Source organism: Musca vetustissima, unplaced genomic scaffold (assembly GCF_032173495.1).
Source record: "Musca vetustissima isolate MV318-11 ecotype Yass unplaced genomic scaffold, APGP_CSIRO_Mvet_v1 utg7427, whole genome shotgun sequence".
Lineage (NCBI taxonomy): Eukaryota > Metazoa > Arthropoda > Insecta > Diptera > Muscidae > Musca > Musca vetustissima.
This window is the reverse complement of record NW_026879607.1, coordinates 162,246-176,106: the sequence shown is the minus strand read 5'-3', so window position 1 is coordinate 176,106 and position 13,861 is coordinate 162,246. Positions and strand designations below refer to the sequence as shown.

The 13,861-nt window shown below is 32.3% G+C and overlaps 1 protein-coding gene across 1 annotated transcript in view; it reads right to left on the bottom strand.

Annotated features, from left to right (window-relative positions):
* LOC133324613 (uncharacterized) overlaps nt 1–8,901 on the bottom strand; it is a 33,481-nt gene extending 24,580 nt beyond the window's left edge. The window contains exons 1-3 of the mRNA XM_061533449.1: nt 8,512–8,901; nt 7,724–8,447; nt 4,170–5,167 (exon numbers count right to left, since the gene is read on the bottom strand). Coding sequence (XP_061389433.1) covers nt 4,170–5,167; nt 7,724–8,447; nt 8,512–8,901 — 2,112 coding nt within the window. The remainder of the gene's footprint in view (nt 1–4,169; nt 5,168–7,723; nt 8,448–8,511) is intronic.
* Between the last annotated feature and the right edge of the window lie 4,960 nt (nt 8,902–13,861).

Below are 13,861 nucleotides of genomic sequence, written 5' to 3'. Positions count from 1 at the left end.
CAAACTTCTTTTTTTCTCCTAGACGTCACTCAGAAGTAACGTCATAACGATATAATACAGACAACAATACTTTTGTTGTTGTAAACATACCAACTGTCGCCTTACCTGAGAGGGAGGGAGGAACTAACTCCCAAATGCTTGAAGGATCAACAATCACAAAACTTGAATATATTAATGTGGACCAGGGATGGAAAATTCAGTACAATAGTACTTTTTTCAGTACCGTTTTATCCAAAAAAGTACCGTAGTACTCCCTTGACCATTTCAGTACCATTCCAATCCTCCATTAAACCATGATATATATATATATATATATATATATTTTTTTTTTTTTTTGATTATAATTTGTTATGGATTTGACCGGCAAAAGTATTGCAGATAATGATGTTGATGTGATTGCAATATTCTTCTTAAAAAAATGAATGGGTTTGCGACTGATAACTGTTAGCTTCCTGCCAAACTTATAGATTTAAGCAGGATTAAGTTAATCAAAAATTACTATTTGAATAACTATTAATTAATGTCACTGAAATCTTAATATTGAGCTACAGCAAATTTGGACATATTTATATATATACATTATCTATACATTTCCCACAGACAAGCTAATTATTAGCTTCGTGGGATTTCAAATAAAATGTAAACTTTATAAATGATCTCAAATAAATAATAATAAAAAAAAAGAAAAAGTTATGATTAAAATTACAAACATTAAATTAATTTATCAGTTCCAATTCTTTTTAACCGGATATGTTTGTCAGATACTTAATTTGGCGTACTCTGTGCTATCTCCTGAGGTAGGCAAATTAATGGCATTCATAGTCGTCGTGATTACTTCAATAATAAGTGCTCTTGAACACTTTGGAACTGAAATTCATGTTAGTTTGGGGTATATTGACTTTCGGGAAAGACCATCAGAAAGATAGACTAAGTGATGATATCTTGAAAATCGATCTTTATGAAACTGAAAAAGTACTCTTTTATTAAAAAAGTACTCCTTTGGTACCTTTTCACATTTTTCATTTTCCATCCCTGGTGTGGACAGCCCTGATATAAATACATATGTTTTACGTTTGTGACGAATAACGTCGAACGAAATTTAGGTAGGTGTGTAAAAAAAATCGTGAATACCCCTTGTATTCACGACATCGACTTACGAATCCCTTACTTACTTAACACACAACTGTTTATGTCAAAGTACGTGATCTTAATGTTTCGATGTGTATTTTATTAAAATCTTCCAAAGTATTTACAAATGCTCTTTGTAATAGCAGAAATTACAATAACCAACTACGCAATTTTGTTACAAGCATCGTGAATAAATATAAAAAAGTGGAAGACATAATTATGGAACGCAGATGGACGCCTTTGCCCAATGCCCGTTTAGATACATGCCGTGAATATTGCTTGTTGTCATACAATATTTTGGCACAAGAATTGCTCACGGATAATATGTATCTCTACTATGACATCAATCAAAAATACCTTCGCTGGAAAAATAGAATTTCGTTATTGGGGCAAGAGATTAACCAACTTCGTCCAGATATATTTTGTTTGCAGGAAGTTCAACATATGCACCTCAAAGAAATCATAAATTTATTTTCTTCTAAAGACGAAGGTCATCTAAAGTTGGAGTACGTTTTTAAAAAAAGAACCGGTAGCCGTTGCGATGGATGTGTAATAATATTCGATAGAGAGAAGTTTAAGTTAATTGGCGAACGTTGTGTAGAGTACCACGCTGAAGGTCACTCAGTGTCTGACCGGGAAAACATTGCATTATTAGCAAAACTTGCACCTCGGGACGATCCTACAAAACCAATTATTGTTGCAACGACACATCTCCTGTACAATCCAAGACGTCACGATGTTCGTACTTATCAAATTAATAAACTAATAGCAGCCATTATTGATTTCGCAAAGGGGCCCGTAAGCAATGACATCCTTTGTCCCGTAATACTAACAGGCGATTTCAATTGCACCACTGATAGCTCTCCGTTTCGAAAATTAATTGCAGAGCGCCGGCTTGCATGCCATGAAGCATGCGATGAATATACAAGTTTTCAATTGGAACCAATTTTTTTCGGAACCGATACTGCCTCTACATTTCAAAATCATTGGATTACAGTAGATTACATTTTAAAGTCCTGTCCAGTGAATGGAGAACACACAATACGGATAAATAGTACATACAATTTGCCTAAATTGGAAACATGCCAAGCACTTGGAAAATTACCTAATAAATATATTGGATCTGATCATTTTTCATTAGCCATTAAATTCTCTATTGTTTAAGCACGTTTTATATTAAATGTTTTGTCGTGTAAAAATGGTTTTGTATCACTATAAGATTATTACCAGCAGTCTTTTAAGCCCCAAGTATTTCACGAATGGTTGTGTATATACACAATTCCTTTATATGATTTTAAAATGAAGCGTAAAAGTCTATTTTGAGTTATAGGCAGATAATGTGGTGCAGTTGATTTTTTCATAAACTAAAGCTAAGATTGGAATTATTTCAAAAAATGAGCATTTGTGGTTGAATCATTCATAAATGTCATTTTCTCCTTCAATGCGAGGGATTTTTCAAAGAATACTACATACAGTTAAACTACAAATATGTTAATGTAGTCAAAATGACTATTTTTCTAGTCATTCTATAAACATTACACGCACGTTTAAGGACAAATATATGGATTTTAAAACTTATTTTTTTTTATTATAACCATTCTCTGCGATTTTTTATTAGCTCCAAAAAACAAATGCTATGGGCTTGCTGAAAAAACTGAAATGGACTTCCAGAAATACAGTCAAATTTTAGTTTTTTTCTAAAATTTACAGTTTCTCGTGCCCTTTTTCTGAATTTCTCAAACACAAAATAGGGTAAACGCACCTAATTCCGGCATGTACCAATAGTCGGCATGTGTTTTAAATAACTTCAAGTAACCAAAAAATCCTATAACTAAATATGAAAAATACCTTGAATAATCTTCAATAACACTGCAACCTATATCTGTATAAAATTTAATCGAGCTAAGTACATTTATTCAATCAAAATTTAGCATTTGGTCAATGAGGTTTGTCAACACTAGCGAAAATTCATGTTTCTTAAGAAGAAATTAGTGGACATGTCGAGCTTAAAAAACTTGTAACTATATTAAATTTATATATTTTTCACAAGGATATTTTTTGTAATTGTAAAGAACATACAGGAGAACACTTAAGAATTTAAAATGATTAAAAAATATTTGTAATTATGATATTTTTATCGATGCCGTCCTTAGGAACAATTTTTTTTAAGTTGTTCCAATAGTCCGCACATGGGTGAATAATAAGCAACTTTTCGATAATTTTGGCTCAAATTTGGAAAAAAAAAATTAAAATAAGTGCTCTAAATACCGATTAATATATAAAAAATCAGTTTTGAGTGGTTTTACATAATGGAAGACATGGTTTTAATCATAAATTCGTTTAACCTCTGAAATGACTTACTTAGCCCTGCCGACAATTGGATAAAAGGTTCTCGAAGTCGGCACCATGTTTTATAATTGTAATATTTTAATAAATAAAATTATTTTATATATATATATATATATATATATATATTTTATACTAATGGAAACGTCCGATAATAATAATTTATTAATGAAAATAGCAGAAAAATGTATTAAGTAAATAATTTTTGTTTAAAATACGACATGCCGACTATTGGAACATGACATGCCGACAATTGGAAAAACGTGCCGACTATTGGCACAAAGGCACTATTTTACATAATTATCAATTAAATCTACTTTAAAACAAATTAATTAAACAAATTTTTATTGCATTTGGGAGTAAACAAAAATTGGAAACATATGAACCTAAATACAATATAGTGAAATAAATGCTCTCGGGATGGTGAAACGTTTAAATTACGAAAATCCTTAAAGTGCCGACTATTGGTGCACTTACCCTATACTGTCTTATGGCAAAATTTTGCCGATAATCGATAACAGCAAATAATATTTTGCTTATAATTTCGTTATTTACCAGAAATATTCGGTAAAAGTTAAAAATGGGAAAATCGAAAATAATTTCGATTAATTTGTAAACAGTTTTCACAATATATTCACAAGATTCTGTACGTCTACAATTCCACTTTACAACGATCAATAAGTGTAATTACTTACCCGGAATATTCGAATGGCTTGGTCATCGCTTGCTTCCAATTTGGCACGAATATTACTGAGGATGTAACCCATTTTGGAGAGTGACACGTCGTGGTCCAATTCCTCGTTATAAGATTTGTACGTTTTCTTTTCCTTATTATCAATAACATCTTGTATACATGAGTTGGAACCATTTAAAGGAAAATTAAGTTTGCGTTGGCTGGATCGTATGGGTTTTTTTGGAGGGGAATTAATATGGCGCGAAAAATCAAAATTTATATTTCCAGATTCATTTTCATTTGTCGTAATGTTTTGCGATTCACTACACGACAAAGACTGTGGCAAAGATGACTGAATGGGTGAATGATAGCTTCCTGGTGGCGACAACCGACTAAAATCGTCCTCTGTAGTTTGTACAGCAACAGTGCGGAAGGGCGTTTTGCGTATTTCAATATTAACACGCTCCTTATTGTCTTTTTTCGGCGACACTAATCGTAATATTTTTCTTGTCGAAGATTTCAAAATTTTTTTGGAATTAAAACCTGCATTGCCGCTGTGAGATATATTTTTCTTCTTAGACCAAGGCGAAAAATGTCGTAAATGTCCAGACCACACTCGTTTTGGCTTTACGTTACTTCCTTGAGCCATTTCACATTTAACTGGAGTATTTTTGATTTCTATATTTGAAGCCATATTGTTACGTGCAATTCCATCTACAGTATCTATTTCAAGTTTCGGGGGTGCATGCCAGCCTACACTATAAACAGTTTTTTGTGGCTCAGCCTGTGTGGATGTGCTGCGGAACATTTTGTCATTTGTGTTCAATTCATAACTTAACATTTCACGAATTCTTGAATCATTCCATCCGATTCGTTGTGACTTTATATTGTTGTCTTCTACTTTCCTAATATTTTTTTCGTTATTAGAAAAATGTTTGGAGTGAATAGTGTCTTCCAAATCAATTAACGAAGGGTATGTAGCTAATACCTGATTAGCATGACACAGCTGGTCTTCCGTACCTAATATGTTTATACATAAAAATAGAATAAAATATAAATGTGACTTACTAATTGTTATTATAATGTAGTGCTTTATTTATATGTAGTATAGTTATGCATATGAAAACAATATTTGTAAAATAAAACAAAAAAATAATTTGTAAGAAAAAAATAAAAAATAAATACTTTTAAATTATACTCCCACTTGTGACTTTGAAAAAAAAATTTATTTTGAAAATGTAACAGTTACATTTCTCAAGATCAGACTAACATTTGCTGAGATATGAAGTATAAAGATTGGGAAATTGAATTTCCAGAGTGGCTGTTAGATGGCTCTAAACGCTTAACATGCCTGAAAAACACTTGATCTGTATTTACGATAACATAATGTCAAGCGTTTTTATTTGTAAAAGGTCTCTATAATGCCAGAATGATTTGATATGATTTCATATTCGCTGGTTGGGGATTTTTAGCTGTTGGACATTTCTATATGGTATATTTTTTTTACGCCTCACTTTCCTCTCTTCGTAGGGATCGCGTACACACCATAATCCGCATCATGGTGGAATATGAGAAGGGAATAGAAAACCAGCTACAGAATTTACTCCAACATCCAGTTTATTATTAAGTTGCACTACTCATTTAAAAATACAATTATATTAGATTTTATCAGGGACCGAAAATAACAGTTATTTTTTAAAATGCGAACAAAAAAATCTTCATGTTAGAGACATGGGACACTAATAGTGTCATATACCAATAGATTCGTACTGAGGAGCCCATTGAGGATATTGAGTGATCTTGAGAAAACACTCTCAGTTCCCATGTTAAGGATTATTTTTTAACGGAAAAAATAAACGTTGATTTTTAACTGTTAAAAATGATTTTTATTTTTTCCGTCAAAAATAAAAGTTTTTTTGCGATTTTTATTTTTTCCGTCAAAAATAAAAGTCTTTTTGGGACTTTTATTTTTCCGTCAAAAATAACAGTCTTTTTGGGACTTTTATTTTTTCCGTCAAAAATAAAAGTCTTTTTGGGATTTTTATTTTTTCCGTCAGAAAATAAAAGTCCTTTTGGTATTTTTATTTTTTCCGTCAGGAAATAACTCTTTTTATGTAAAGAAGTTTATACAACTTGTAATCAGTTATAAAATTACAATTTATAAATCTCTGTCCTTATTACAATAAGTGTACACATAAGTAATCAAGATCAAAGGTAAAAAATATTTGTTATAAATTTTTTAAAAAATAGTCTAGTGTACCAAATCATGAATATAAATTAAAGAATCATTCCCTTGACTATTAGGTCTAAGGTTATATAACTGGTACCAAACTCTATATGTTTATTTACGTAAAAAGACTTTTATTTTCTGACGGAAAAAATAAAAATCACAAAAAGACTTTTATTTTGACGGAAAAAATAAAAGTCCCAAAAAGACTTTTATTTTTGACGGAAAAAATAAAAGTCCCAAAAAGACTGTTATTTTTGACGGAAAAAAATAAAAGTCCCAAAAAGACTTTTATTTTTGACGGAAAAAATAAAAATCCCAAAAAGACTTTTATTTTTGACGGAAAAAATAAAAATCATTTTTAACAGTTAAAAATCAACGTTTATTTTTTCCGTTAAAAATAATTAAAGTGGATTTTTTTTATTTAGGTCACATAATAACAGTTATTTTTTACCTGATTTGATATAAGTTATAACCGTTACGGTCCCGGGATTTTATAAGTTCAACATTCTTGCTAAAATCAACATTAGAGTACACAGAATTAAAATCAATACAAATTATACTGAGTGGATCTCCCATAGAATAATTTGTGCGATGAAAATCTACATATAATAGTTGATAATATCTACTAGATCGAAAAGGAACATTTATTCTAATAGATGAAATTAGGAAATCAGAGGGTATATTACCATTTAATATTTTTAGTACCATCATAGTGTTCAACATAATACGTCTACTTTTTAATGTAGGTAACGGAATTAATTTTAACCTGCTAGTGTAAGAAGGCAACACAAAATAACTATTCCAATGTAAACCTCTCAGTGCAAAAAGTAAGAATTGTTTCTGCACTGATTCGATTTTATCGGAATATATTGCTCCCATACAACAGGTCCATATTCTAATATAGGTCTAACAAGAGACGTGTATATTTGTTTTGTTATATAAGGATCCGAGAATTCTTTGGCCCACCGTTTTATAAAACATAATACACCGAAGGCTTTATTTACCATAGAAATAACATGATTGTTAAAGTTTAACTTTGGATCCATTAAAATACCAAGATCCACGAATGTTTCAACTGTCGATAAAACCGAACCGTTAATATTGTATTACCTCATCAATGAAGAATTTCTAGAAAAACACATATGTTTACATTTGTTCAAATTTAAATCCATACAATTTAATCTGCACCATTGAAAAAGGTTATTTAAATCATTTTGGAGTAAATTGGCTTGTTTCTCAGAACTATGGGTAATGAATAACTTGACATCATCTGCATACATTAACAATTTAGAATGTACTACAGAAGTTGGCAAATCATTTATATTCATATAACTGACTATATTTACCTAACGGATGCGACTTGTGCTTTTCCTTCTCCTGTTCATTGGCATTCTGCTTTGAAAGTGGTTGATCAACTTTGACATTTTTAGATGTATTATCTAATATTTGTCTATTGTATCCCCTTCTTACTAAAAAATCATCCAAAATACGCTCGGCTTCTCGTACTGATGATGATGATGAACAAATTGACTTCGACGACTTTTCTTCTGCGCTAAGTGAACATCTTGGAGGCTTTGGTGGCGGATCATTGTTTTCGCGCCGTTTATACTTGGCGTTTGAATTGGATAATCGCTTCTGTAATAGCCGACCACCTGCCTTATTTCGTTTTTCCATATTGTGTTTCTCTTTATTGTATGAATCATCTCTTGATATGCTATATAGTGGTGGTGCACTTGGTTGGTGCGATTCCAAGAGTATAGGTGACGAAACAGTATTTTGTTTTATGTGCATTTCCTGATTTCCTTTTTTGAAGCTTTCGCAGTTTGGTTTATAACTTCGATAACTAGAATTCAGTTTTTTCTTATTGATCCGTACCTCAGAAATAACACAATTATCGCGAAGTTCTTGTATTATATGTATAAGGGGGGCGTCTTTCCCTGTAGTTTCTAGGCGGCTAACTGCTGAAATTTGTGGGCAATTTGACACCCGAAGTTCATTTTGTTCCTGAGTATTGTCCAATTTTGTGTCTAAATGAATTTTATTTCTCTTATTCGTTTTAGCATTGGCAGGCTACATAAGGAAGAAAAAGCTTTAGAAATATGTTCAGTAATACTTACAATACAGTAATACTCACCATATCAAATTTCGCATTAATTTGAGCACATTTTGCTGAACCTTGTGCATATTTACGGTACATCGTTTCTCCAACACTTCCATCCCCACTGTCACTGGTAAAACAGTAACAGAATCCATCTTTACAAGGCTTACATTTGCGCTCTTGTTGTTTATTCGATAAATTTTGATTTATCAAATCCTTATCTGTTGTATTGTGTCCTTTCTGGCCGTTGCTTCGATTTTCCCCTTCTGGGCGACTGTGAGAAGATATTCGGCGAATTCTTCTAGCTCGGAATTCATTCATACATTCCTCTAAACTGAATGATGTACTAGTAGCACCATCACACTCACCCGTGTTGTCATCTGTGTCTGATGGCCACTTCGAATTACCACTGCGAATATCTTTCATGCTACTTTACATTAAAATTAGTGCACTAGAAAATAAACAAATGGTTTGTCTATCAAATTTATTTACAAATAATCAAAATACAGCTTATAATAAAAATATGAGGGGACCGACGTGGTCCGTGTTGATGGATGAAATTAAGCACATTATATTATTTGTACCTTTACTATAAATTTCATACGTACAATACCGCATCTAATCTATGTTTCGAGATCTCTCATCTTTTGATTTATAATATATTTTATTTTATAATAACTTTCAAAAAGCAATGACGGGTCGTGTCGCGTCCTTAGGCAAACAAAACAATCGAATGGCATCTTAAAGTAATTTTTGGAGCATTCACCAAAAAATGTGGACCCGCGAATTGAGCGGATCGCTTTTGTCCAAAGTTATTTATTACATGTATAAAGCGTACTTTACACCATTCGTCATAGTCATTTGTCATGAGAGTTTTTTTTCTCTCATTGGTAAAATGGGTGTAAAAGCACATTTACATAACATATTTATATTTTTATAAAAATAAAACGTTACCTAAATTCCAAAGGGGAGTACAAAAATAATCAACTTCCCCATGTTTTGTACGTCCGTATTACCCAAATACGTCGAATCCCCATCTCTTAGCGAACTAAAAAAATCACAAAACTAAATTAAAAAATTTGTAAAATGTATTTTTGTGTTTTGTTTCTATTTTTAACAAAAGAAAAAACAATAAAACGTTCCGTCATAGTTGATTTTTTTCAACTTTGAAAATCCGAACGTCGATGTACTTCGGTAACATTTATGGTTCAATTATACAAGATAGGTAGCTTTTGCCAGAAAGGAAAAAATAAACCTTATAAGGTATTATGAGCAACAATATCAGAATGAAAACAAATGCAACAAGTCGTTCTGTTCAATAGACATATTTTTAACATTTTGCCAAAAAAAAATTAATGGAATGTCAGGTTTTCTTTTCAAACTCGAGTTGGGGATATGATTTACATGTTGGTCCCAATTTATATTAGGCGAGTTTAATTGCGGCAAGTCTTTGTTTGAATGAGAGAGGGGCAAGGGGAATAGAAATTGAAAAAATTGCTCGTACCGGCAATTCGTTTTGTGAATTTTGTTTGTAGTGTCAGTAATTTGAAATACCAATCCAGAACATTGTCAAAAAAAATATTTTTGAAATGGAATTGCCTTGTATAGACGAATGAAGCAAGTTCAAAAGAGAACAATAAAAATTGCCGCAAGTAAACTCGCTTAATATAAATCAGGACTTGTTTCATTCACAAATCATACATTTCTTCATACAAATGTTGTAAAATTTATCTTCAGACAAATCGATTTTCAAACATATTTTGTTATATTTTTCAAAACTTTACGAAATCCGGTTAAATGTAAACGTACTATAAGAATATGAAATAATTGGACACATTTTATAATTTTTCAGGTATATTCTTCGATTTTTTTCCTATTTAAGTTATTGGCCCGCCTCCCGATTATCGAGTATAATAGCGCCACCACAGATTATGTAGACTTTGTCTACGAGCCTTCAAAATACATTCAATTTTAACACTGCTTTCCTTGGTTAATTGACCAAATCGTTAGGATAATTCCAATGATAATGAAATCCTCAACCGTTTGGATTCCATTGAACGACTCGGACTTTATAGGTTATCCGTATTCGAAAAAAACACGTGTTAGTTAAGCGAACGCTTAACAACCGTCATTTTGTAAAAATCTATTTTTAAGCCCGTGGGCGTATAATGCTTTTTTAAACTTTTTAGATCACGTCCTTCTTGTGAGCCGTCCGAAGACGAACTGATATTCTTCGATTTTGTTTAGCCCGCTAAGAGATATGGACTCGACGTATTTAGATAATACGGGCGTACAAAACATTTCGCCATAGTGGGGAAGATGAATATTTTTTTGTAAATTAGGTATCGTTGTTATAATTGATATTACCATGCATGGTATAATTATTACAAGGTAGGCACAGCTACCAACTGATTACAATTTTTTCTCAAGGTGGCTTGTTCCATCAAATCAAAATACATATTTTGTTTATGTATGTGTAATGTTTTGAATACAAGTCACATAAATTCGAAATAAATTGAAATATATTCAAATTTAATTGAAATGAAAATGAAGTTCTTAAACCGTTCGTCTGGAAGTAATTACTTTGTTATGGATGAATCAAACATTTTATGGTATTCCCAACTGGATTTTGTGAAGAAATCATAACATTTCACTCATTTTTCGCGTTTTTTAGTTTAGTGTTGAAAAAATTTCAACTAAACACAAACACTTGTTGCGTATATTTATTTTATTTTTGGCCGAAGAGGCCACACGTGCATAGCTGTTTTTTTGTTACTCACCTCAAGCTGCCCTACCTTGTATCATGGTATAATAGTTACAAGGTAGGGCTTGTTCCATCAAATCAAAATACATATTTTGTGTATGTATGTTTTTAATATTATGTCAAATAAATTCAAAATAAATTGAAATATATTCTAATTTAATAGAAATGAAAATTATGTTTTTAACATGTTAAACAAATATTTGAAAACAAATATATGTGAAACAAATATTTGATGGTATTCCCTACTGATCTTAGGAAGAAATCATATCCTTTCATTCATTTTTCGCCTTCTTAGTTTTGTGTCGAAAAATGCCAAATAAATACAAACACTTGTTGCGTATATTTATTTTATTTTTGGCAGAAGCCACAAACACAACCCATTAAACAAAATGAGCACAAAATGCAGCGTACTGATGGCGCAGCATCTCCAATCAATATTGACGTTTCAGATCTTGCACAGTGGTTATCGAACTATAACCCCCAAGATCAGAATAAATTTGGCATTTTAGGAGCATTAGGTGATATTGACATCGAGGTTCCCACTCCCGTCAGCAACACAAATCCCAACAAAGTCAAAGATGTTAACCCCAACGCACCAATCTTTGTTTTTAACGTAAACATTAAAGCTCTTGTGGAGACTTTGAAATCATCTATTCCAAATTTTGTCTTCAAAATCAGAAATATGAACAAAAATAAAAGCAAGCTATACTTTGCTGATCCGAAAGTACACGCATCAATGATGGCAATCTTGAAAGCCAAAAACATAAATTCTTATTCTTTTACTCCAAAAGAAGATAAAAAAGTATCATTGATTATTCGTGGCTTATATTCTTATTATAATGCCGAGGACAAAAAAGAAGAACTGGATAATTTGGTACCAAATACAGTAGCCAACGTTACAAAATTTAAAACAGCGGCCTCCACAAAAAATAACTTTGATACTGGTCTTTTCTTAGTATCATTACTTCCAGGGAAGAAATTTGGGGAAGTTACCCATATTCGTGAGCTACAATTCCAGTACATAACCTGGGAAAAGCCAAAGAAGAAGACAAATGACATTCAATGTCACAGGTGTCAGCGTTGGGGACACATTTCTTGCAATTGCAATTTCATGTACAACTGCATGAAATGCAATGAAAAACATCTTCCAGGGGAATGTAAAAGAAATCGCTCATATACATCTGAGCCGTATTGCGTCAACTGCAAACAAACCGGGTATCCCACAAACTGGAGGGGTTGTCCCTCATATAAAAGCTTTGCCACGGCGAGAAAGAAAATCATGGCCAAAGAAATACAGGATAAAGCAGCGGCGCAAAACAATGTCGCAAGAATCTTATTGAAGATTTTCTCAAGCTTGCCAATATGTTTTTGGAGCCTGAGGAACTCACATTGGAGCAAGAAGTCCAGATTTTCTTATAAGAACACAAAAACATGTCAAAGATTGAAGCAAAAAAACAATTTCTGATGCTTCTAAAAAAGTGAAATCTAATTATGGACCATAGATCACTAAAGTTTTTAACATTCAATGTGCGATCACTTGTGGATCGAAGTCGCCAGTTAGAGTTGAAGTAGATATTGCAACACAACAACATTGACATAGCATTCATCGAAGAATGTCACTTGAGATCCAACAGACGGGTAAAGTTAAGTGGCATGGTATAATAATAAAAGGTAACAGCAAGTGTTGTTGTACAAAAAAACGATACAACAACCACATGGAAATTTGTTGTTGTAAGTTCTACTATTGTCAACTCATTTGACAGAAAAATGTAAACAAACAAATTATAATCAAATTATTTTTATTTTGAAAATGAAATATTTTCGAATGCTCAAAATACAAATTGAAAAACATGAATGAAAATCTATCAAATTTTAAAGAAACTCGAAACAACAAGATTTACAATAATGTTGGCTACTCCTTGTTTAGGAACTACTTCCAGCTTATGATCTAGTCCATCAACTTGGGCAAGCGTGGGTAATGATCTTAAGCCTTCAGTGTTCGCTTAAACAAATTAGAGCCGGGTGGTCCAGGACTCGGAGTTAAGCGATTTTATTGAAATTTGATTGAGCTTAGGTACTAATTATGAGAAGCAAGATTCTTATCTAGTATTGGTTGTGTAAAAAGGTAGTGATATCAGTGATGTAGTTTTTGGTACTATTTACAAAATATTTACATAGTTAACCGTTAATTTCAAATGTTTAAAACAGAGTTGCATTTAAATATGGAAATCATAAGATCAATAAAACGTGTTTACACTATTGTAATTAAAATTGAATAAAAATAAAGCTGATCCGCTTCAGTCTCCCCCTCTGATGCTGAAATCGTCCCGATGATGCATCAGCAATAAAGGGTTGTGGAATCTGATAGATGATAAGTAGAGCTGGAGTGTGGATTCAGCAATGAAGATGGCGTTCTCGTAGTCATCATATCTTTCTGGGAGTTGGTACGTCAGGTATACTCCTTCTCCCCCTAGAACAGAACTGCAAACTCGGAACTGCATAATCTTCCAATAGCAGCTGCAACCCGTTTACTACGTCGGCGTCTGAGATGGACTCGATGTTTCTGGATGTCACAAATTCTTCAACTAGGCGGCATCTCTCTGCCCCCACAAACGCAAGTAC